Here is a 26,056-nt window from a genome sequence, read left to right as displayed (position 1 = left end):
GAGAACCAGAGCAACTGCCCCGTCAGGCCATGTCCTGTTTTCAATAAACACGAACAACGAAAGCCGCCAACATGAAGTAAATTGGACAACAACTTCAAACCTACACATTTGCCATGACGAGGTAGAACGCCGCATTGTGAAGTCAAAAGAAATCACCTTGGACCCTCTTTCATATGAACAATAATCTCAGCTATAATTTGCCTGACTCTTTCAGCTCTACTATCAGATACTGGAGATCGCGTGGTTCCACACACGTACAAGTGTACAACAATAGAACTTTAACACGGACTATAGCACAAGTTCATAATAACTGTAATTTACAGTCGAATATCATAACTTTATAATTGTATAGCTTTAGAGTGTCTCAATGTTTATTTCAGTGTCTTTTAATATCTTTCTATGTTCTTAACGCCTGATGAAGTCAATCTCGCTGAAACATGTTGCGTTTTCAAATAAATCTCAATTTGTTATAATTCTCGGGTTTATATTAAAAATGAACATATCCCAACCCCGAGTTAATAGTAGTAGTCATATATATGTGTGTGTGTGTGTGTGTGTGTGTGTGTGTGTGTGTGAGTCAAAACTCATTGCAAATTCAGTTATGCTGAACTCAAAACAATAAGTCATTGACTATTGGTGGTGTGTTTACGACTCTTCAATTTGTTGTTAATTAAGTCGCAATATTTTGTGGGCCTGATTTATATTTTTGTTTATTATGGAGAAGTTTTTAGTTAAAGGTGAAAGGTTAACCACGCTACCGGCCAGGACGTATATATACATCCAGGTTACCATGGATGCGAAGTGTATATTAAAATTATAATATAATTGACATTACATTGAAATATATGATGGATATGAAGTGTATGAGAATGCATATTTGATCCATAATGGCCGGTAAGGTGGTTAAGCAGCCAAGAAGATGCTCATATTGTTAAAATACAACTAGTGATTCCTTCAGACCTTCCCAAACCGATTCAACGTCTGGTGCTGTGTGTAAGTATCACAACTGTTATTTAAGTTATGGATTTACATACACTGGATCTGAAAATCATCCACTTCCTGAGTGTGTTGTATGTGATGAAAAGTTGAGCAATGAAAGTATGGTGCCAAGCAAACTGAAGAGACACTTTAATACTAAACACAATCATTTAATGCATAAAGATACAGCCTATTTCAGCTGTTTGCTCTCTTCTCAGGTAAAGCAAGTCAAGTCGATGGAAAAAATTAGCAACAATTGCAGAAAAGGTTCAAGTAGTGAGTTATAAGGTGGCTGAAATAATTGCCAGGAATATGCAGCCACATATAATTGCAGAAACTTTGATTTTACCTGCTTGTAAAGAAATGGTTAAATCTGTGTTAGGAGAGGCTGCCAAGAGGGAGATATCAAATGTACCTCTGTCTATTGACACTCTCTCGCTGCACAGAAGACATGTCCTCTGACATCCAGAAACAAGTAGCCAAAAAGTATATGATGGTAAAAAATTTTCACTTCAACTGGGTGAGTCGACAGACATAAGCCAAAAATGCCAACTACTGAATTATACAAGATTTTTAGATTGAGATTCTGTTGTTGAACAGTTCTTATCATGCACAGAATTAGCTGTTACATTGGAAAAAATAAGCTATGTTAGGGAAAGGGTATTTCAGTGTGCACTGATGATGCATCAGCAATGACTGGTCGAATTAAAGGTTTTATTTCAGGATTAAAGCAAGATGTAGGGTCCACTCGTTGTTTACGATGAGAAGCCTTTGGTAGCCTGAAGCCCTAAGGAGCATAATGGACTCAGTAGTTGCCATGGTTAACTACACTAAAACTAAATCAATTAAGACTAAACTTCTCAAAGTGATGTGCAGGAACTTGTCATGAAATGCTGGTCCTTCACACTGATATTCACTGGTTGTTCAAAGGCAACGTACTCTCCAGATTTTATGAACTGAGGAATGAGTTATTAGAAATTTTTGCTACAGAGAAACCAGAGTTTGCCACCCTGATAAAAACAAGACAATGGTGTTTGAAAGTTGCATTTAAACAGCTTTAATGCAAGTATAGAGGAGAAGGAAGAAAACATCTTTACATCAAGTGACAAGCTGAATGGGTTCTTAAAAATATTAAAATATGGAAGGCAAAAGTTGAAAACAATGCCCTTGAAATGTCTCCTCTCACAGCTGATACTGATCCGGAGATTACTTCCGGCTTGATTTTAGAATATCTCTCGGTTTTGGAGAATAAACTACAGCAATACTTTTCCTTCCCTCAATGTGAATGAATATGATTGGGTCTGCAATCCCTTTGCCATTACTACTGTAGACACAAAACTTCTATCATTAAAAGAGGCAGAAGAGTTAACAGAACTTCAGGCTGAACAAACTTTTCAGCTCAAGTTTAGGGAAACAACACTACTTCAGTTCTGGAATTTGTCAAAAAAAGAATTCTTAGTATTATCAGAAGATGCCCTATTACACCACTACATATTTCGACAAACCTACTTGTGTGAACAAGAATATTCTGCATTGGCCAACATTAAAAGTAAGAAATGCATGCGTCCCGGCAGTTGTATATGTGACAGGTGAGAGAAGGGGAAATACGTATATATGGAAATGCAGGCAATGGGAGGAACTTGGTGAGTTAGAGATGACTATAACTGACCTGGTTAAGTCAGAGGTTGGAGATTCTCCACATAGAGATGAGTGGCATGAGAGAGGGCGAGAATAGCAAGAGAAATATGAATGAAAAAATGAGAGTGGGGAGTGCGGAAAAGTTGAATGATTGAGAAGTTTTCAGAGATGGTCTCAATTGGGAGGTTGAATGGCAAACAAGAGTGGCTGACTTGCAGAGAGAGAGAGAGAGAGAGAGAGAGAGATAGACGAGCTGAAAGAGCAGGTGGAATGTCTAGGGAATGAGATGAGAAGTGTGAAAGATGAGAATGGAAGAGATGAATGCAAGGAGAATCAGAGTAGGAGTTAGAGAGAGTTATGGGAATGATAGAAGAGGAGAGAATAGGAACAGTACAAGAGAGGGAATGAGACAAAGAGAGAGTTATGGGAATGGTAGAAGAGGAGAAAACAGAAACAGTAAAAGAGCGGGAATGAGAGAGTTATGGGAATGATAGAAGAAGAGAGAATAGGAACAGTAGAAGAGAGGGCATGAGAGAGAGAGAGTTACGGGAATGATAGAAGAGGAGAGAATAGGAACAGTACAAGAGAGGGAATGAGAGAGAGAGAGTTATGGGAATGATAGAAGAGGAGAGAATTGGAACAGTACAAGAGAGGGAATGAGAGAGAGAGAAAGGGAGAGTTATGGGAATGGTAGAAGAGGAGAAAACAGAATTGTAAAAGAAAGGGAATGAGAGAGTTATGGGAATGATAGAAGAAGAAAGAATAGGAACAGTAGAAGAGAGGGCATGAGAGAGAGTTCTGGGAATGATAGAAGACGAGGAAATAGGAACATTAGAAGAAAGTTATGGGAATGGGAGAAGAGGAGGGGAGAGAATGGAAACAGTAGGAGAGGGAGCACTGGACCTAGGGATGTCAGGAAGGCAGCTAAGTAAGGGAACACAGAGAGAAAGTGTTCGAGGAGAGAGAGAGTGAGGGATGTAGGTGAGCAATCGAGGAACAGGGTGGTAAGAGGTGTAATGTGTGGGGACTCAATGATCCATGGTGTGCAAGATAGGATGCGTGAGGAGTGTTTGCCTCGATGAACGATAGAAAGTGTGGCTATGGCAATTAAGAGGGGGTGAAAGGGTGGATGAAATGATCATGATGGTAGGAACGAATGACTTGAGAGACGATGTAAATTGGGTGGCAAGAGATATGAGATTCTTGCTTGAGGTTGTACAAAAGAAAATGCAGAGAGGAAAGATAAGGTGCATGTTGCCTAGGTAGGATAGTGACGAGCTTAGCAGAAGAGCAGTAATATTGAATAACATAATAGCTAGAATATGTCAGAAGAGAGGATTGGAATATGTGGATGCTTGGAGGGCGTTTGAGGACAGAAAGGAATTGTATGTGAGAGACTGCTTGCATTTGAATGAGGAAACACGTAGCCATCTGGAGAGATTGCTGTTCTGAACGAGTCGGTGAGTCAATGCAGAGAAACTAGAATACCCAGGATGGATGATAGCAGGAGTGTCCTCTTGTGGAAATGAGTACTTGGGAGAAAGGGGGTAACATCAGGTAATGCTGAACCCAGTGGAGTCTAGAAGGGATAATGCTAGTTATAGAAACAGTGGCATTTTTATGCTTTATACTAATGCCTGGAGTATCCGGAATAAAGGAGAGGAATTGGTGGCACTGATAGCATCAGCCTGACCAAAGATTATTGAGATCACTGATACGTGGTTGACAGAAGAGGATATAATAACAGTAGGTACAGCATTTTTTGGCAGGATAGGAAGGGAAAGCGTGGTGGTGGTGGAGTACTGCTTATGATAAGTGACAACTTCTGTCCTATACGAGTGGAGGCTTTGGAAGGCAATGACACTAATGATTTTGAAAGCATATGGTGTGAGGTAGAGGTGGACAAGACAGGATATTTAGTGGGGTGTTGCCACAAACCAAAGAACACAGAGGGTGGGGACCAGGAGATGTTTAGACAGTTGAGCTTGGCAAGTGCAAGAAGAATGATTGTTATGGGAGATTTTAACTATAGCATTATAAATTGGGGAGAAGAAGATGCATGTAGCAATAAGGGAATGGAATTTCTAGAATTCCATTGTAATAGAGGCAACATGTAAAAGAGGGAACAAGAGGTTCAAGAGTTTTGGATTTGGTCATAGCATCAGAAGAGTTGATAATAACTGAGATGACATCTTTCCCACCAGTCTTTCCCACCAGTTGGAGATAGGGACCATGTGGTTTTGACATGGAAAATGAATAGGCATGCAGGAGTATCAAAGAGACAGGAACGTATTATAAGGCAGGTGATTATAATAGTTTTAGATATCATCTTGAGGAAGTTTCATGGAGGGAGGAATTGGAAGGACGGGATGTCATTAGTAGGATATCTTGGGAAATTGTGAAGGAATGTTTGTTAGCAGCAATAGTAAGCTGTATTCCACAAGTGAAGAAGAGGACACAATTTGGTGTAAAGTGAATGACGAACAATATTAAACAGGAACTGCATTTGAAGGGAAAGTGTGGTGGTGGACTGGGAAGGGTTATTAGTCAGGTGAAGAGCAGATGCATGAAGAATATAAAACACAGGCCAGGAGAGTGACTAGTATGGTAAGGAAGCTGAAACTGGAATGTGAGAAGAGATTGGCCCTAAGATCCAAAGAAAATCCTAGGGAATTTTTTTAGCGCTGTGACCAGTAGGAGGAGAAGTGATTGTGGGATAAAAATGTGAATAGAGTATCGGATGCAGAGGACATAGTGGAGTTGTTCAATGAACGTTGTATTGGAGTATTTCATCCAGGAGGAGTAAATTTTAATATTAGAGGGATAGGGCAGGTTCGAGGTTTAAAGGTGCAGAAGAAGAGTGTGTGCCAAATACTGAGTAATCTGGATGTCAGTAAAGCTGTGGGACTGGATGGTATTTAACCATGACTTTTGAGAGAATGTGCTAACGAACTGACAGCTCTATTGACCTGGCATTTCAATGAAAGTCTGACTATGGGAGAGGTGCCCAGGGAATGGAAGGAAGGTAAGATAGTGCCATTGCATATGGGCAGTAGCAGACTGGAAGTGTCTAATTATAGGCCAGTTTATGTGTCATCAGTAGTTGTTAAGATCTTGGAGAAATTAGTGAAGGACTGTATACAGCATTGGGGAGATGAGGGTAATGTTATATGTGAGAGTCAACATGGTAGCCTTTTATAATAAAGTTACAAGAGCAGCAGATGAGGGAATGGCATATACTGCCATTTTCTTGGATTTAGTAAAGGCATTTGACAGGGTGCCACATGATAAGCTGATATTTAAGTTGCAGCACATGTGTTTGGATGTCTGGTTGGTCAACTGGATTCACGATTGGCTGTCCGATAGGTGTCAGAGGGTTGTGTATGGTTGGGCAGTTTCAAGGAGGCAGAAGGTTACAAGTGGGATCCCAAAGGGCTCAGTACTGGGACCTATATTGTTTAACCTTTATATCAATGACATTGTAAGTGGATTGCAGAGGGATAGTCAGTTGTTTGTGGATATATGAAGCTGGGAAGGGTTATTAGTAATAATGCAGATGTGGTAGCCCTTCAAGAGGATTTGAATAAGCTAGACATGGACAAATGAATGGGGATCGGTTTAATGCAGCAAAATGTAAGGTCTTGAGGTTCGGAACACATCGATGAGATGGTGTATACTCTATTGTAGGAGTTATACTGGAGGAAGTAGGGGAGACAAGAGATCTGGGGTTGATGATTGATAGAAACCTGAAATTCAAGTAACATATTGTAAAGGTGGTGAAGGTAACACAGAGGATTGCTGCAATACTGAGAAGGATGCTGACCTGCTGAGATAAAAGAGTTATCATTCCATTGTATAAGACCTTGATCAGACCACACCTAGGCTATTGTTCTCAGATTTGGTCCTCAGGATTTGAAGGTAATAAATTAACTGTTGAAGGGGTACAGAGGCAGATAACAAAGATGTTTTCCGGACTGTACAAAGTTGGTTTTGAGGATCGGCTGAGGGGATGTGGACTGCAGAGTTTGGTGAATAAAAGAAAGAGAGGTGATATGACTGAGACTTGTAAATTGTTGAGAGGTGGTCAATCCTGTAAAGGGTTGACAGTGGGGAATTCTTTCGCTTGGTTGAACAGCGGTAAGTAGTGATGACAAGGGGCCATCCCTGGAAGTTATGAAAGGAAACTGTGAGCAAGAGGGTGAGAAGTGATTTCTTTGCATAGAGGGCGGTTGAACCGTGGAATGCATTGTCTGATAGAGTGGTGAGAGCGAGAATGATCAATGAGTTTAAGGAGTGGTATGAAAGACTTTGTGTTTCCTAGGAGGGGACCTCCCATGATGAGTCTAGATAGACTTGTGTTTCCTAGGAAGGACCTCCTGCGATGAGTCTTTTGACTCCATGGAGGCCTGAATAATAATAATAAAATAGAGACTTCTTTTTCCTGATCAAGAATTACGAGTATGTTTGTTTGCAATTTGATCCCTTATTAAACAATTGTGCAAAAGTAAACAAGCCCACATTTCTTATTAAATTATAAAAATGATGTAATTATTAACTCAATAATTTTAACCATTCCAGTTTGTATTACTTACAATTTACTTGTTCTTCTTGTATTAATAAACAACATTGTTGAAAATATATAATACCTATTTTATATTTCCTCTTATTTTCCCATGTTAATAAAAATACTTTTTGTTTGTTTTTGTCATGGTAAATTAACACAATTTCGCAACACACCATTTGAGAAACACTGCAATAAGGCAATCTCAGAAGCTTTCCTGAACTAATATTATTGCATTAAATCCAGAAAATCTAATAGAGTATTATCAGATTTTCTGAAATCATAAGAGGATTCATGATTGAAAATTTCAGATAGTCAATATATTCAATTTGTTGTGATCCTTTTAAGTAAGTCCATAATTTCTTGTCTTAAATATAAACTAAAGAAGAATATTTTGGTGGGGGGTCATCATTGCAGTGTGTAAATGTAGTGCTTTTCCATCCTACCTATTATAAAAAAAAAATTAATGAAAATATGAATAATTTCCTACACATCTGATACACTTAATTCTTTAATTGAATTATAAAGATAACTTACATTTGCAGCCTTCGGTAGAAAATCCATATTGGTAAGGCAAGCATTCGTTACACTGTTGTCCAGTAACACCAGGTCGACAAAAGCACTGTCCTGTTCTTATATTACATGTGTGGTTGACAGAGCCAACTGGATCACAGTTGCACAATTCACATCCAGTACCAGACTGGATATTCCAGAAACCATCTTCACAGTGGTCACACTGCTTTCCAGTTATATAATCCTTGCATGGACACTGACCAGATCTAGAGTCACACACTAGTACTTCTTGTGATGCTAGCTGTGTTGTACCAGCAGGATAACAGTTGCAAGCTGTAAGAGAAAAACAATGTCGCCATTCATAACAAATCCAATCAATGAAACAATTTTAGTGCAACATATAAATATGTCTAATGTTCTTTCAATATAGTACAACATATAAGTATATTTTTATGTGATTCCTTTCATTCAAAGATTATAAAATGTTGCAAACCTATTGTACATTTATTATTATTATTATTATAACTTATTATTATAAATATTATTATTATATGTGTCAACAGTGATTTATACACAACAGCCAATATCTGACCGGCATATGACGATACACAGAATCCTGAGCATTAAAAATCTGAAACACTACATAATACTGCTAAGGAATTACTTCAACATCACCTATCGAATCAACAGAAACACATATCATATAACACGACCCACAACAACTCTCTATATCCCTACACCCTTCAACAACTCATATGGTTCTTTGGGGAGATCACATCAGATACCCACACTACTCAACAACCTACCAAGTAATTAAAACACATAGACAACTACAGAACATTAAAACACGAACTCTGGAACATATACCAATAAAGTTAATATACCATTAACACTAATATACACATTACAAATCACCAGCATCCAATGCCTATATCCCATCCATAAACAGTAACGGCTACATGAATAGTGAAGGCTAATCCCACTCTCTTCATAAAAGCAAACTCAAGCTTCGAAGTAGGTGGCATTAATCCGCCTCACTCATCCACACTTAATCCTCATAATCAAAGACTGCAAATTATGTAACAAAACAGTCACTATGGTGTATAATAATAATGAAAATACAGATATATATATAAAAAAGTATATGAATTTGTATCCAAAGAAAAAAAATATTGAAAAGAAATAATGTGCCTTAAACTGTGTACAGTATTAATGTACAGAGCATCAAGTGTAATATGCATTAATTGTAAATATGTAAATACTCTGTATGATGAAAATATAAATTATTTTATACAGTGTAAACAAGCAAAAAAAATATCTAATAATCATATGTATGTAATTTATCTGAGACATTATCATATTATTATTATTATCCATTATTCAAAAATTTCATGCAATCTTCATTATTAATATTAGAATGTGTTGTAAATATTGATGCCAAAAAAGTATTATCAAAATTTTAATTGAAATGCAATGTAGAAAATGAATCACATATGCAGCACTTAGTGCTGAATTTTGTAAAAATTACAGTTGGAATGTCACTAAAGATGATTATTGTAATTGTGTAAATATTTCAGAAATAAAAAAAAATAAGGCAAGCATTCATTACACTGTTGTCCAGTAACACCAGGTCGATTATTATTATTATTATTATATGGGCACCTCCATGGAGTCCGAATCTATCATACCTTTCCTTGAACCCATTAACAGAAAAAGCACTCACAATTTACTCAAACAACCCATTCCACTCATTCACCACTCTCCAAGTAAAAAATCTAGTCTTTACACCCCTACTGACCACACCTTTATTCAACTTCCAGGGATGACCCGTTGTTCTGGTCCCTCTAGCCAAGTGCTGAAACATTTCCCCTGCATCTATCCTATAAAATCCTTTAAGCAACTTAAATGTTTCTATCATATCCCCTCTTTTTCTCCTATCAACCAAACTGACTGCAAGTGGATTATAACAATGGGCGGCATATCCTCTGTTCTCAAAACTGAAGGAAATGCCACCTGTGTAGCAAACGTCAGTGTCCAAGCGACATATTTTAAACATGGAAATATTCATGAATTATCATTAATTTTCACATATCAAAATCTTTCAATAATCGGGAAAGAGAATACCGCTGTTTATGACCGATCACAAAAATTGCCTGCAAGTCGATTACAACAATGGGCAGCATATCTTCTGTTCTCAAAACTGAAAGAAATAACATCTGTGTTGCAAATGTTAGTGACCAATCAGCAAGGAAGTATAAAGAAAATTTTTCCACTAAAATTGAAGATCAAGGTAGTCTGTATCCGGTTTTCAAATCTAATAATACTGAATACTTTCTTCGCAAGTTCGTATTTTAGGGTGAAAGTGCTTGTTTCGAAACTGTAGTGCCGTGATTTTTTAAAAGTAACAGGCCTACAAATTTAAATTTTAATATGAATAAGAGACAAAGGACTTTGTTTAATTTTGGTGTTAAGAAATCTTTTATTGAAGGTGTTTGTGATGCAACAGATAGTGAATCTTCCACCACCAGCCTACAAAGTAATCTCCAGGATGTACAAAAGTAGAGGAAAACTACCAGCCCACAGGAGAAAAAGTCTGCATTCACTCCTAAGTACTTATAATAATATTTTAAATTTTTGGTGATCAGAATGGATATGTCAATGAAAATCAGCACAAATTAATTTAATGATGTTTGTGTTTAACTGATGTTTAATTAATTATTCATTATTAATTAATAATCAATTATTCATTATTAATTAATAATCAATTATTAATTCATAATAAAAAAATCAGCTAAATTAACAATTAATTATTAATTAATACATTACAAAATAACCAAGGTGTTCAATGAAAATTTCAGGATGGATTTGTGAAGTGCTCCATCGTAGGAAAAGTTTGAGAAACGCTGCATTAGTATATTGAATCTTGTTGGACTTAGTCTCCTTGTCTATGCCATTAATAATTCGTATCTCTTTACTTATTTTCCCTTGTGTTTTTCTTATACAGTTATTATTATCATATATTTCTTTAATCGTTTATATTATGTTTTCTGATACTTTTCTTCTCTGCAATATTTCTATTACATCTTGAATTAATATTCTGTCAAATGCTTTTCCAGATGTATAAAGCATATAAATAATTTCTTATTGTATTCTATTGCTTTCTCTATCAATTGTCTGATTATGAATATTGCATCTGTACATGATTTATCTTCTCTGAAACCTTGCTGTTCATTAAGTTGATGAATTCCCTGGAGGCGTCACGTAATAATAATAATAATAATTTCCTTTGTTATTTTATTGTTCATTATTTTTCCCTTGAGGAAAAAATAATAAATAATACATGGTCCAGCATCCGGTACCTTGGGTACCGGATGCTGGACCATGTATTATTTCATGTGGATGGAGATGGACCATGCCTTACTTCATGTAATATACATCTAATATATTATCTGTAGGTCTGAGCGATTAGCCGAGTCATTACACGTCTCGCAACCATATGCCTGGGAAAGGAGTGTCCTGCGTTCGATTCTCGTCACCGACATAAGGAGCTAAGGATCTTTCACAGACATAGCCAAGTTAGCCAGTCTTGTGCATGGACTGCAGGGCCTCCCCAGTTTATCTGGGGTTTTTTTCTCCAGCAAAGCAGGCAAACCAATCTTAAGAACACAATGCTTCACAGACAATTACACATGGTTGAGCATGGGGGTAACGACCCCACCTCATAGTGAGTTATGAGGCCCAAAAATGGGGAGCCAAGGCCATACATTGGGCTGTAGTGCCAAAGAAGAAGAAGATATTATCTGTAGACTGGTCCCTCCCCTTCTTTCTTTGTTTCTTTCTTCTCTTCCCCCCCCCCAATGCTATTAAGAGTATTCATTTTTCCTATTTTGCTATGTCATTTTGTCTTATGCAGCAACCGAAGGGGGCAAGCTAGCCTCAATAGGTGCTGGTCCCAAGCCTGGATAAATGGTGACGGTTGACATCAGGAAGGGCATCTGGTCCCAAAACTTCACTGCCAGCTCTAGCTACGATCTAATGAGTCAAAAAGAAAGTGATACAAGGACTAGGGCATAATCCTTAGGCGATGCAGCGACATCGCCTTACAGCTGCAAGAAGTGGATGAGGGCGAATGCAGTTAAAGAAGCAAGCCCAGCAGGTGGAGAAAATGTTGGAAGCATGACTGGAAGGGGAAGAGAGGTGGCAGACATGATGAGGAAGAGGAAGTTCAACATTTTATGTGTACAGGAGACAAGATGGAAGGGGGAAAAGGCATAGGAACTGGGAGATGAGCATAAATCGGTCTACTCTGGAGTGAATAAAGAGGGAAGAAATGGTGTCAGAATTGTGGTGTGTGGCAAAATGAAGGGCGAAGTACTGGAAGTGGGTACAGAATCAGCCTTCTCTATAAAGGGGCCCGGGTGCAAGAAACCTTTTGGGACACTAAAATATTTTTCAAAGGCAAAAATTAAAGGATTCGAAATAAACATATTGTAAAACCTCTTAGCCGCAAATGATTTTAGCACAGGAAAACAAAAAAAAACATTCAAAATATAATACGTTTCTGCAAATGTGTACCGACTGTGCCCACTTGATCGTGGGGCCCAGGTGCATTGCACCCACTGCACCCCCGAGATAGCCGGTCCTGAGTGGGTAGGAGGAATGACAGGATCATGAGAATGACACTGGGGCTTGGAGAAGAGCAAGTGGTCATCTTATGTGTATATGGCCTGCAAGTTGGCTGTATAGCAGAGGGGAAAGATGAGTTCTGGAATGTGCCTAGATGAAGAAATGAGGGAACTGGAAGAAAATGAGATGGCGATTGTCAGAGGAGACTTGAACGGACACATAGGAAGAAAGAATAGGGACTGTGAAAGGGTGCATGGGGGCCATGGAGTGGGAATGATGAACCAGGAAGGAGAGAGGATTGTGGACTTTGCAGTAGTGTTTGATCTGGCAATTCTCAACTCGTTTTTCGACAAGAGGGAAGAACATTTGATAACATTTAGAAGTGATATATTGAGACTTAAGTGCTGTGAAGAATTCATGTTGGAGGTCTAATGGAATATTATCAGCACGAAGAAAGGATTAAAAATAATTTTAATACTTGCAATATTTCATCTCCGTCACAGAGACATCTTCAGGGATTACAAAAAACTTTTTGCAACAACACACACACAAATAATACAATAGTGAGTGAAATTAAAGTCCTATCTAGGAGGTGCACCCTCTATGGGCATATGCAGGTGGCCTAGGATGTAAAGAGGGATCTCTGATAATTAATGTTTCCCAAATTTTGGGAAGTTTAATGCAACTGTATTTGTTTAAATTCGGTTGATTCCTGAGTGCAGATGCAGATTCAAAGAATAGTCTTTCTTTTTTGAATTTACTATGGTGGAACATGGTGGTTTTTTCCAGGAGATCCTGTGGGTTGTATCCAAAACGTGGTCTGCAAGGCCAGATTGACCATAATCATGATTGCAGATGTATGACTTGTGTTCTTCTAACTGGATGGTTGTTGCTACCTGTCTGTCCGAAGTAAGTCAGTTTACAGGCACAAGGTACTCCATATATACTCCAGGCACTAAGAGACGAGGGAGCTGGCCTTTGATGGAATGGAGTTTTTAAAGTGGGTAGAGTTTTTTACATGAGATGTGGTAAAACCAGTGAGGGGGGGGGGGGGGGTCAAAGAGTTAGCTAGCTGCTTTGACAATTTGTAGCAAGGAGCATTGGTGGCATCTACTATAGGTCTTAGGGGAGAATTAGGCTTGTGGATTTTAGGCAAACAACTGTATTTACGGGGCGGGGGAACGAGAATCGAATGGTTTGAGTTTTTTTGTAATGTCAGGAGGCCAGGAGGACACTTTTTTAAGTAGGTTTTTTAATTTTTTAACTTGCGTTTTTCTGGGATCATGTTCAAGTGGTATGTAGGTAGAGCGATGACGGAAAATAATATCCATTTTCTGATTATATTCTGAGGCGTTAAGAAGGACTGTAGCATTACCCTTATCAGCTCTGGAGATGACAATACTTTTTTTCTTCGTAATTTTCTGAGGGCAGAGAGTTGTCTAGAAGATAAATTAATTTTTGGAGGTGACGACCAGGAGAGGATGTCAGCTACATCAAGTCTGATGTTGTTGGTTGTTTCTGGAGCTAAGTGACAGATTCCGCATTCGATGTTGTACATAATATCCAATACCGGAACTTCTTTAGGTGAGATGGCAAAATTATGTCCGAGGCTTAGGGCACTAACGGCATCTTCGCTGAGTCTTTTAGAAGATAGATTGACTACTGTATGGAGCGGTTGAACTTGAGGTAGCAGTTTAGATTTGCAAAGGTTATTAAACTTTTTGATGTGCTTATTTTTTATTTTTTGCAATTCTTTCTGAGAGGAAGCTTCTGAGATGCCAAAGAGAACGGATCAAAATTCAGGATTGAGTAGAGCAGAGAGCTCTGATTGTAATGAGCCAATGGCGGCGTTTAGGTTCACTCACTATTGTATTATTTGTGTGTGTGTTGTTACAAAAAGTTTTTTTGTAATCCCTCAAGATAAACCTGGTTTTTTACTCCATTTCCCAAGTAAGCAAACAGACAAGTCAGTCAAGTTTTTGCCTGCAAGTGTTGCAAATCTAGCTGACCCTCCACGTAGTGCAAGTCCAAGGCAACTCGTGGTAAAGGTAGAATAAGCTCTGATCACTATTCTTAATATTTACCCTTAATGCAAAGCACATCTCCTGGAGGAGATGTATGATGCTATGTATTAAAGGCAAGGGCCACTACCTAGACCGGTTTCGACCTTTACTGAGGTCTCATCAGCAGGAGACAGGCTAAGAAATACTAAGTTTTAAGTAATATAGAGCTTATAAATATTTTACCAACACAAGTTACCATAAGGTGCTTTGACCTTATTAAATAAAAATCTCAGGATGAGAGATAGATGTAGAAAGTTTTTCACCTTGGGTATAATATATGTTAAAGATACCAAGTTATTTTAAATATAAACCTGGTTTATGGTAACTTGTGTCGGTAAAATATTTATAAGCTCTGTATTACTTAAAACTTAGTATTTCTTAGCCTGGCTCCCACTGATGAGACCTCAATAAAGGTCGAAACCGGTCTGGGTAGTGGCCCTTGCCTTTAGTACATAGCATCATACATCTCCTCCAGGAGATGTGCTTTGCATTAAGGGTAAATATTAAGAATAGTGATCAGAGCTTATTCTACCTTTACCACGAGTTGCCTTGGACTTGCACTAAGTGCAGGGTCAGCTAGACTTGCAACTCATGCAGGTGCAAACTTGACTGACTTGTCTATTTGCTTACTTGGGAAATGGAGTATAAAAAAACAGGTTTATATTTAAAATAACTTGGTATCTTTAACATATATTATACCCAAGGTAAAAAAACTTTCTACATCCCTGAAGATGTCTCTGTGACAGAGATGAAATATTGGAAGTATTAGAATTATTTTTAATCCTTTCTCAATATGGATAATATTCTATTAAACCTCCAACATGAATTTAGAAGTGGTAGCAACAGTTCACAAATTGACTACATTTTGGCTAGAAGAAAACATCTTAAGGAAGTGACAAATTGTAACGTAATCCCAACAGATCAAGTGGCGCAGCAACACCAGCTGCTGTGCACAGACTTTAAAATATGATCGAAGATAAGAACCTTTGGAAGCCATGGGATGAAGACAATTAAGTGGTTTTACTTAAAAGAAGAGAGTGTGAGGAATCGTTTTAGGGAGAGGGTGTTAGAGCAGATGGACTAGAAAGTGTACAAAATTGATGGAGACATAATTCAAAAGCAATTCTGAGCTGTGCAATCGAGGTGCTTGATGAGACATCCGGAAAGATTAGAGAGCAGAAGGAGGGTTGGTGGTGAAATAATAATGTACAAGAAGCAGTGACAGTTAAGAGGAAGGCAAAGCAGAAGTGGGATGAGTCAAGAGTGGAAGAGGACAGAGAGGCATACAGAGAGCGAAAGCAAGAAGCCAAGAGAGTTGTTGCATAGGCAAAGGCCATGGCATATCAAGATCTTTATTCGAAACAAAGGAAGGACAGAGAAAATTTTACCGACTAGCAAAATGTAGAAATAAGGTATCAAAGGGTATCTTACATGTGAGGCAGATCAAAGACTCTGGAGAAAAAAGTATTATGGAGGGATGTGGATATAAGAAACAGATGGAGAATATACTTTGAAGGACTTCTGAATGAGGAAAATGCGAGGACTCACAGAGAAGATGGGCAGCCTTCTGGGGGGATGGTACAGAACATCAGTAGAGTGGAAGTGAAGGAGGCCATGAAGAGGATGAAGAATGGAAAATCATGGGCCCTGACAGGATCCCAGTGGAAGCATGGAAGGCACTGGGGGGGGAGAGAGAATTGACCTGCTGTGGGACCTGTTCATGAAAGTTTGCCAACAGGAAAATATACCCAAGGAATGGAGGGAAAGTACTCTTGTCCCCATCTACAAGGGTAAAGGGGATGCACAAGTTGTAAGAATTACAAAGGAATAAAGTTGATGTCCCACACAGTGAAAATCCTAGAAAGGGTGCTTGATGGAAGATTGAGAAAGGAGGTGGAGATTGCAAAGGAGCAATTTGGTTTCATGCCTGGTCGATCAACAATAGATGATATCTTTGGGTTAAGGCAGATGAAAAAATTTAGAGAGAAACAACAGGAGCTACATCTGGTGTTTATTAATCTGGAGAAAGCGTATGATAGAGTGCCAAGGCAAGAAGTCTGGAGGTGTCTGAGGGAGAAGGTACTAGAGAAATATGTCAGGTTGGTGCAGGAGATGTACAGAAATGCGAAGACAAGAATTCGGATCTGCCTTTGACAAACAGAAAGTTTCAAGTGATAGTTAGCTTGCATAAATGTCATCAGGAGGGTTAGGGACTTCAGATACTTAGGTTCAACAGTGGAAGAGGATGGAGAGGCTGAGAAGGAAGTGGGATGCAGGATACAAGCGGGTTGGAGGAACTGGAGAGAGAGAGAGAGAGAGAGATGGCTGGAATGCTATGTGATAAGAGGGTGCCGATCGATCTGAAAGGCAAGATCTATAGGACAGTAGTGAGACCAGCTATGACGTATGCTATGGAAACTGTGACCCTGAGGAAAAATAACATCAGCAGGATGGAGGTAATGGAGATGAGAATGCTTAGGTGGATGTACGGTGTGACCAGAAAGGATCATCTGAGAAATGACTATGTGAGGGGAATGGTGAAAGTTACGAACTTAGGAGTGAAGATATAGGAGGCAAGGTCGAGATGGTTTGGTCATGTGATGAGGAGGGAGGGCAAATATGTGGGACGAAAGGTCATGTAGATGGATGTGCAGGGAAGGAGGAAGGGTGGGTGGCCAAAGAAGAGATGGAAAGAGCTGGTGGAAGAGGACTTGAGGATGAAGAACTTGGATGTGGTTACAGCCCAAGACAGGAGGAGATTCACCAAAAACAGTGACCCCACTTAAGTAGGACAAGCTGCAGAAGAAGATTTATTATTTAGGATTTTTGTTAGTACTTTTATTGGAGTATTTAATAAATTTATCACCCAATAATTTTCTGATTTATTTTTATCTCTTTTTTTTAAATATTGGTATTATTATACTTTTTTTTCCATTCCAACAGAATCTTTTTGGTATTTATTATTTGGTTGTATAGTATATTTAAACTCTGAATTATAATTTCTTTACAATTTTTTTTTTTTATATATGATTTCCAAAATTGATTTTTGCTTTCCATTTTCTTTTGATTAACTTTATTTCTTTATATTCGTTCCAATTACCTGTTGTTTTCATTTGTAGATATTTTTGATATTTTTTTTTCTTTTCTTTTGTTAATATTTTTGTTTCTTCATTAAACCATGCAGTCCATCTACTTGATTTTGTTATTCTTTTTTTCACCCCTAATACTTCTGTTGCTATTTCAGTTATCAGTTATATTTGTTTTAAAAATCACCCAATTATCTTCTACATGTTGTTCGCTGCTTAATGGGTTATCTTTTGTTTTAATCTATTGTAGTATAATGTTTTTATGCTTTCTTCTTTTAATAATTCCACTTTAAATTTTATTTCTTCTCTAAATCCTCTCTAAATTTATTAATAAACTACCAAAATTACCCAGTATTGATCAATTCCCTAACTTAATTAATTTTGTTGTTAAATAAACAGTTAAAAATCTGTATAGTTTTGAAATATTGCATTAAATTTCTTCTCACAATATTTCTTAAAATTTGCATGCACACATAATCTAGTCTTCATTCTTCTAAGAGTGAACATGAGGTCATAAAAAAATTTAAGGGTAGTAAGTCACACTGAAAATTCTAAAACACTTTCACTATTTGAGTCACTATTGCTAACATCAAAGCACAAATTCATTCTGGTGATGCACAACACTCAATTATCATCATCGTCATCATCATCAAATTTCTGCATGTACCTTCAAGGGGTGTACAGGATATGATACTACTACATGAAAAAAAAAAATTTACATCATTACTAACTTCCTATCTACAATTTTCCTCCAAATCAGTCTGTTACTTGTCAAGACTCCAACATTATCAGATCTTATATTTCTATCGTCTAAGACACTTTGTACCGTATCAATCCACCTACATCTTAGTCTTCCTCTGGGTCATTTTCCTGCCAACCTGGCAGAGAACACTTGTTTTGCTAATCTTTCTTCGCCCATTCTGTTTAAGTGACCATACCACCTGAGATTAGCTCTGCTAACGCATTCCTGGATGCTGACAATGACAAGTTCTTTCCTAATATCCTCGTTTTTAATATGATATTGCCATTGATGCCATGTGTTCATGCCTATAATCTTTCTCAGGACTCTCATATCTGTGGTCTCTACTCTGATCAAGTGTTTTACTTCTGACCCAGCTCTCAGATCCATAAGTTAAAGCTGGTTTGAACACTGTCTTGTATACAGCTAATTTAGTGTTCTGACTAATTTCTCTCTTATTCCATATGAATTTATTCAATTGACTTCCCACTATACCAGCTTTGCTGATTCTGTTATCTATTTCTATATTTAATTTACCATCTTCAGTAAGAATCGTGCCTAAGTAGCTGAAATGTTTTACTTGTTCCACAGGTTCTCCGTTCACAACACAGCTGACATTTTCATGATTCTGCCTATTTTCATTGTCTTTGTCTTTTTATTGCTGATTTTCGTACCATATCTATTACAACAGTTATTCAATTTAGTTAGAGAATCTTGCAGACTTGTAGCAGATTTATTTAGAAGTATAACATCATCCGCATAAAGCAAAGAGCTGACATTAACATCTCCAATTTTGATATCATGTTTAATACCACTTTCCTTCATAATGTGATCCATATAGATAATGAATAACAGAGGGGATAATGTATCCTTGTCTCACACTAGATTTAACATTAAACTATCTTCTTGTACTTCCTTCAATTCTAACTGCTGACTTACAACTCAAATAAAGACTAAGTATTGCTTGATATAATGCCCCATTGACACCATATAACTGTAGCGTATTGAATAGCTTCTCTCTTGGCACCTTGTCATATGCCTTTTCCAAATCGACAAAACTTAAATACAGATCTTTGTTATATTCCCATGCTTTCTCGACTATTTGTCATAAAGTGAATTTGGCTTGAATCCAGCTAGTTCTTCACTAAGCTTTTCTAAAACAATTCTTCTCAACCGTTTCTCAAGTATACTTCATAGATCTTGCCAGGAACACTCAGTAGTAATACCTCTGTAATTCTCACATTCAGTTTTATTTCCCTTTTTATATATGGGTACTATGAGAGCTCTACTTCAATCATCGGGAATTAGTCCCTCTGTCCAGGCTTTCTGAACCATGCAATGCAGCCACTGTAAGACTCTTATACCACCATACTTCAGTATTTCTGGTCGAATATCATCTATTCTTGCTGCTTTTCCACATTTCAAGCCTTTGATGGCTTTTTCTACTTCAAGTATGGATATGTATTCCTGGCTGCATGCCTGGTCAGTGTTTTTAACATTGTGCTGTTATCACTGCCTGTTTCATTTAGCAGTTTTTCAAAGTAATTACTCCATACTTCAAGGATATCTTTTTCTCCCATTTTCATGTCACCTTTATCATCTCTAACTCCTTTTACAGCACTCTTTCCTCCATTCCTAAGCTTCTTCAACAACCTCCAGAATATTTTGCCACCTTCTTGATATTTATTTTCTATATTCTTGCCAAAGTCCTCAAATGACTTTTGTTTAGCTAGTTTTACACAGTGTTTAGCATTCTTGCAATTGTCTCTGTATTCTCTAAGAGCACAAGCTGACTTATTCGCCAGGAACTTTTGATATGCTTTCTTCTTTTCCTTCACTGCCTCTTTAACTTCCTGAGTCCACCATGAAGGTCTGATTTTTCTATCCTTGCAGACAACTTCACCACATGCCTCTCTAGCTGAATCAATCAGGGCTTTTTTTCAAGGCTTGCTATTGAATCTCCAAGGTTTGATTTTTGATTTCAAACTCTTTCATTTTTTCTTGAATAATCTTTGTGTATTTTAGTCTACGGTTCACATCTGAGAGCTGCTCAACTTTTATTTGCTTTAAAACTTTCTTTTAAATTCTTTTTCTTATTCTTTTCAATTTCAAATTCAATTTTATCCTGCTCAAGACTAAATAGTGATCACTTCCAATTTCAAATCCTCTGTACACTCTGGTGTCCTGCACCAGGGAGAAAACATCACTATCAACAGTAACATAGTCAATGAGACCTTTCTTTTAGACTTACACGGTGATCCGAATGCATTTTTGAAAATTATGGAGACAACTACAGTCTTTGAATAAAAACTTTAGTTTAATATAACTAAAGTCTACATTCGACGTTTCGACCTTTATGTCAAGGTCATCTTCTGGAGCATACAACTATACACAGGAAACAAGCTATACTACAATCAAACTGGTTTGTTAAAGACACTGACCAACCGCTACAATTGTTGGCCTGTACATACACTGGCCAATACATACATGCGAATTCATACCACCACCCATCACAAAAATATGCAGTCATTAACATCCTTAAAAACAGAGCCACAACTATTTGCTCTAACCAGCAAACCCTGAAACAAGAACTAAAAGTCATTAGTGACACATTCATAAATAATGGCTATAACAAAAATACTGTTAATAAAATACTCTAAAAAACTACAACAAAAACGAATCTAGATTACAGTAAAACCATAGCCATCCCATACATTAAAGGGTTATCAGAAAAAAAATCAACAGAATCCTACAACATTATAACCTCAATGCCACCTTTAAACCACCCACTAAACTTAAAACCATATTCAACTCCTCTAAGGATCCTCTCCTCCCATTAGCACATCCTGGAATCTACTGCAACTGCTGCACCTGTAATTTACCATACATTGGTGAAACAGGACGGACAATCCCTATACGCAAGAAAGAACACATTAGACACATTAAATATAACCATTATGGTGAAGCAGGCCTCTCAGACCACGGACTCAACACCTTACACCAAATCAACTGGAAAAGCACCTGCTCCTTACACCGAACAAAAACCTGGTGTAAAAGGAAATTTAAGGAATCCTGTGAAATCCTAATAAACCACCCAAATATCAACAACAAAGATGGCATGAAAATTCCAATGATCTGGATGGCACACATTCAGCCTACCTAATATGAAAGATCCAGCATAAGTCAGGACTCTAGCCAATCCTTAGCTAGTATTAGAAACCTTTCCATACCAACTGGCTGGAATGATGTTAATATATGTATATAGTAGACAACACTAATAATAGGACTCTAGCATTGATGTATAATTTTTTATTTTTATTTTATTTTTTATTTTATATAATTTTATTTATTTTATTTTTTATTTTTATTATTTTTTTTTTTATTTTTTTTATTTAATTTTATTTATTTTTTATTTTATTTATTTATTTTTATTTATTTTATTTTATTTTTTTTTTTTTCACCAGAGGTCAGGCCAACAATTGTTGTAGCAGTTGGTCAGTGTCTTTAATAAACCAGTTTGATTGTAGTATAGCTTGTTTCCTGTGTATAGTTGTATGCTCCAGAAGATGACCGTGACATAAAGGTCGAAACGTCGAATGTAGATTTTAGTTATATTAAACTAAAGTTTTTATTCAAACACGGTAATTGTCTCCATAATTTTCAAAAATGCATAGTTAGTCAATGAGACTTTTCTTATTCCTTGCCTCTTCTCTCCATGTGAATTTGTGCACATTTTTATGTTGGAACATGGTGTTAGTAATAACCAGTCCATGTCCTGAGCAGAAATTCATCAGATATTTGCCATTATTATTAGCTTTGCTCTTTTCTCCAAATTTTCCCAAAATATTTTTGTATGTCTCACAATCATTTCCTATTCTGCTATTTAGATCCCTAACAAGGACCAACTTTTCCTTCTTCATTGTATCAGCTGCTTTTTCTAAAGCCTCAAAAAATTCCTCCACTTCTACCTTAGTAGAACCTTCTGTGGTACAATAGGCACAAATAAGTCTCATTGTCCAGTTCCCTATTCTCGTATTTGCCCACATTACTCTACTTGAGACTGCCTGCCATTCAAGAAGATTAGCCTCGTATTTTGTGTTGAATACTATGGCTACTCCTTTTCCTTGATTGTCATTGCCTGAATATAACATTTTGTATTTATTGCTCAGAAAGATCTCACCAGTTTTTGCCTTTTTTTGTTTCAGTCACCCCTATTATTTGGATCTGGTACTTATCTAATTCCTCAGCTAGCTCCATTTCTTTGCCATTCTAGCAGGGAATGCTAGAAGAGGAGAGAATGGAAACGGTAGGAGAGATGGAATGAGAGAGAGGTATGGGAATGCTAGAAGACGAGCCGTAGCATGTGGCGGTGAATTTGAGCTGTGCAGAAGAAAGTGATTTTTAATCGGTGAATAGTCCGCTTTTTTCCCCGTTTTTCTACGTTTTTGAGTGCTAAATTGTTTCTCTGAATACGAGTGTACTTCAGTGGTTGTTTTTTGGAAGTTAGTTGCTGTCGCGATATAATATATTTTGGTACCGTCGAAATCGAACGTGTAACGGTGGAAGGCAAAACGAAGCTAAGTTATTAGTTATATTTCATTTTATTTAATTATATTTAGTACTTAAATGTTCTGATGTTTGTACTTTTTTCCTCTTATTTATTAATTGAATAATTATTAAAGATTACGCTACTCGGCAGTAAGGAATGATGGTGGATTCAGCAGCAGTCGCAAGTGGCATAACGTCAAGTCCTCCGCCATTTAAGAACTCAATTATTAGCAATATCATAAGGGACTTTGTGGCATGCAGTACTTGCGGCATGTATGCGTCTCGTGAATTACATATGTGGCTTGTTAAAGAGCGTGGAGAGCGTATGTGCGCAAAATGCTGGCAGTTGGAGGAAATAAGTACATTAGATATATCGATATCCAACTTTGTTGCTCCAGGAACGGGGAATGAATGTAGGAAGACAAGTAGTATGATAACAGAGAATGAGAAAATAATAGTTGATAGTGTGGAAGGTGTGAGTGACTGTGGAAGTTTAGGAGATGGTTTTGTTCGGGAGAGTGAATTTAGATTAAGAGTGACTGACCTGCAGAGGGAGATAGATGAGTTGAAAGAGGAGGTGGAATGTCTTGTGAATGAGAGCAGAAGTAGGAAAGATAAGATTAGGAGAATGGAAGAGATAAATGCAAGGCAAATCAGAGTAGGAGAGAGAGAGAATTTAGGGAGTATGAGTGAGAGGTATGGGGGTGCTAGAAGAGGAGAGAATGGAAACAGTAGAAGAGAGGGAATGAGAGAGAGGTATGGGAATGCTAGCAGACGAGAGGATGGAAACAGTAGGAGAGACGGAATGAGAGAGAGATATGGAAGTGCTAGAAGAGGAGAGAATGGAAACGGTAGGAGAGATGGAATGAGAGAGAGGTATGGGAATGCTAGAAGACGAGCGGATGGAAACAGTAGTAGGAGAGACAGAATGAGAGAGGGATATGGAAGTGCTAGAAGTGGAGAAAATGGAAACAGTAGGAGAGAGGGAATGAGAGAGATGTATGGGAGTGCTAGAAGAGGAGAGAATGGAAACAGTAGAAGAGAGAGGTATGGGAATGAAAGAAGAGGAGAGAATGGAAACAATAGGAGCGAGGGAATGGTAAGAGGTATAATGTATGGCAACTCAATGATCCGTGGTGTTCAGGATAGGATGCGTGAGGAGTGTTTGCCAGGAGGAACAATAGAAAGGGTGGCTATGGCAATTAAGAGAGGTGAAAGGGTGGATGAGATGATTGTGATGGTAGGAACGAATGACTTGAGTGGTAATGTAAGTCAGGCAGGGAGAGATGAGATTTTTGCTTGAGACTGTACGGAAGAAGACAGAGAGAGGAAAAATAGTGTGCGTGTTGCCTAGGTATGATAATGATGAGCTGAGCAGAAGAGCGGTGATATTGAATGGCATAATAGCGAGAATGTGTGACAAGAGAGGACTGGTATATGTGGATGCCTGGAGTGTGTTTGAGGAAAGAGAGGAGTTGTATGCGAGAGACCGTTTACATTTGAATGAGGAAGGACGTAGGCATCTGGAGAGATTGCTGTTCTGAACGAGTCAGTGTGTCCCAGGGAGGATGATAGCAGGGGTGGCCTCTTGTGGGAATGGATACTTGGGAGAAGGGAGACAATGTCAGGTAACACTGAGCCCAGTGGAGTCCAGAAGAGATAATGCTGGGTATAGAAACAATGGCATTTATATGCTGTATACTAATGCCAGGAGTATCCGGAATAAGGGAGAGGAATTGGTGGCGCAGATAGCATCAGCCTGTCCAAAAATTATTGCGATCACTGAGATGTGGTTGACAGAAGGGGATATAACAACAGGAATAGAAGTCGCTGGGTATAGCATTTTTCGTCAGGATAGGAGGGGAAAGCGTGGTGGTGGGGTACTGCTTATGATAAGTGATGACCTATGTCCTCTAAGAATGGAGAATTTGGAAGGAAGTGAGACAAATGATTTTGAGAGCGTATGATGTGAGGTAGAGGTAGGCAAGACAGGATATTTAGTGGGGTGTTGCTACAGACCCAGGAGCACAGAGGATGGGGACCAGGAGATGTTTAGACAGCTAGGTTTGGCAAGTGCAAGAAGAATGATTGTTATGGGAGATTTTAACTTCAGTAGTATAAATTGGAGAGAGGAAGATGCATGTAGCAATAGGGGAATGGAATTTCTAGAATTCTTGAGGGACAAATGTCTTAGGCAACATGTAACAGAGGGAACAAGAGGTTCAAAAATTTTGGATTTGGTTATAGCATCAGAAGAGTTGATAATAACTGAGTTGACGTCTCTCCCACCAGTTGGAAAGAGTGACCATATGGTGTTGACTTGGAAAATGAATAGACATGCAGGAGTATCAAAGAGACGGGAACTTATGTGGAATTATAAGGCAGGTGATTATAATAGTCTTAGACGTCAACTTCGGGAAGTTTCATGGAGGGAGGAATTGGAAGGCCGGGATATCACCAGTGCGTGGGAAATTGTGAAAGAATATTTGTTATCAGCAATGGTAAGTTGTATACCACGAGTGAAGAAGAGGACGCAATTTGGAGTAAAGCGGATGACAAACAATATTAAACAGGAATTGCATGCGAAAAAGAGGCTATGGAAGAGATATAAGGAGATAGGTGAAGAGATGCATGAGGAATATAAGACACAGGCCAGAAGAGTGACTAGTGTGGTAAGGAAAGCGAAAGTGGAATATGAGAGGAGATTGGCCTTAAGATCCAGAGAAAATCCTAGGGAATTTTTTAGCTATGTGGCCAGTAGGAGGAGAAATGACTGTGGAAGAATGATTTTGTGGGATAAAAATGGGAATAGAGTGACTGATGCAGAGGACATAGTGGAATTGTTCAATGAACACTTTATTGGAGTATTTCATCCTAGAGGAGTCAGTTTTAATGCTAGAGGGATAGGACTGGTACGAGGTCTGGAGGTACAGGAGGAGAGTGTGTTTCAGATACTGAGTACTCTGGATGTCATAAAGCTGTGGGACTGGATGGTATTTCGCCACGAGTTTTGAGAGAATGTGCTAGGGAATTGACAGTACCTTTAACGTGGCTTTTCAATGAAAGTCTGGCTTTGGCAAAGGTGCCCAGGGAATGGAAGGAAGGTAAGATAGTGCCATTGCATAAGGGTGGTAACAGACTGGAAGTGTCTAATTATAGGCCAGTCTGTGTGTCATCAATAGTTGTTAAGATCTTGGAGAAAGTAGTGAGGGACCGTGTACAGCATTGGGCAGATGAGGGTAATGTTATCTGTGAGAATCAACATGGATTTGTGAAAGGATGCTCTTGTTTTAGCAATATGCTA

The 26,056-nt window shown here is 38.1% G+C and overlaps 1 protein-coding gene across 1 annotated transcript in view; it reads right to left on the bottom strand.

The window, feature by feature from the left end:
• Window positions 1-26,056, bottom strand: part of LanB2 (laminin subunit gamma-1) — a 403,913-nt gene that overhangs the window by 204,743 nt on the left and 173,114 nt on the right. Inside the window, exon 15 of the mRNA XM_090405827.1 lies at window positions 7,715-8,023. Within this exon, the coding sequence (XP_090261953.1) occupies window positions 7,715-8,023 (309 nt within the window). The remainder of the gene's footprint in view (window positions 1-7,714; window positions 8,024-26,056) is intronic.

This window comes from Typopeltis vanoorti, chromosome 15, assembly GCF_054136105.1.
Source record: "Typopeltis vanoorti isolate ZY-2024b chromosome 15, IOZ_Tvanoo_1.0, whole genome shotgun sequence".
NCBI lineage: Eukaryota > Metazoa > Arthropoda > Arachnida > Uropygi > Thelyphonidae > Typopeltis > Typopeltis vanoorti.
This window is presented reverse-complemented; position numbering and strand designations above follow the sequence as displayed.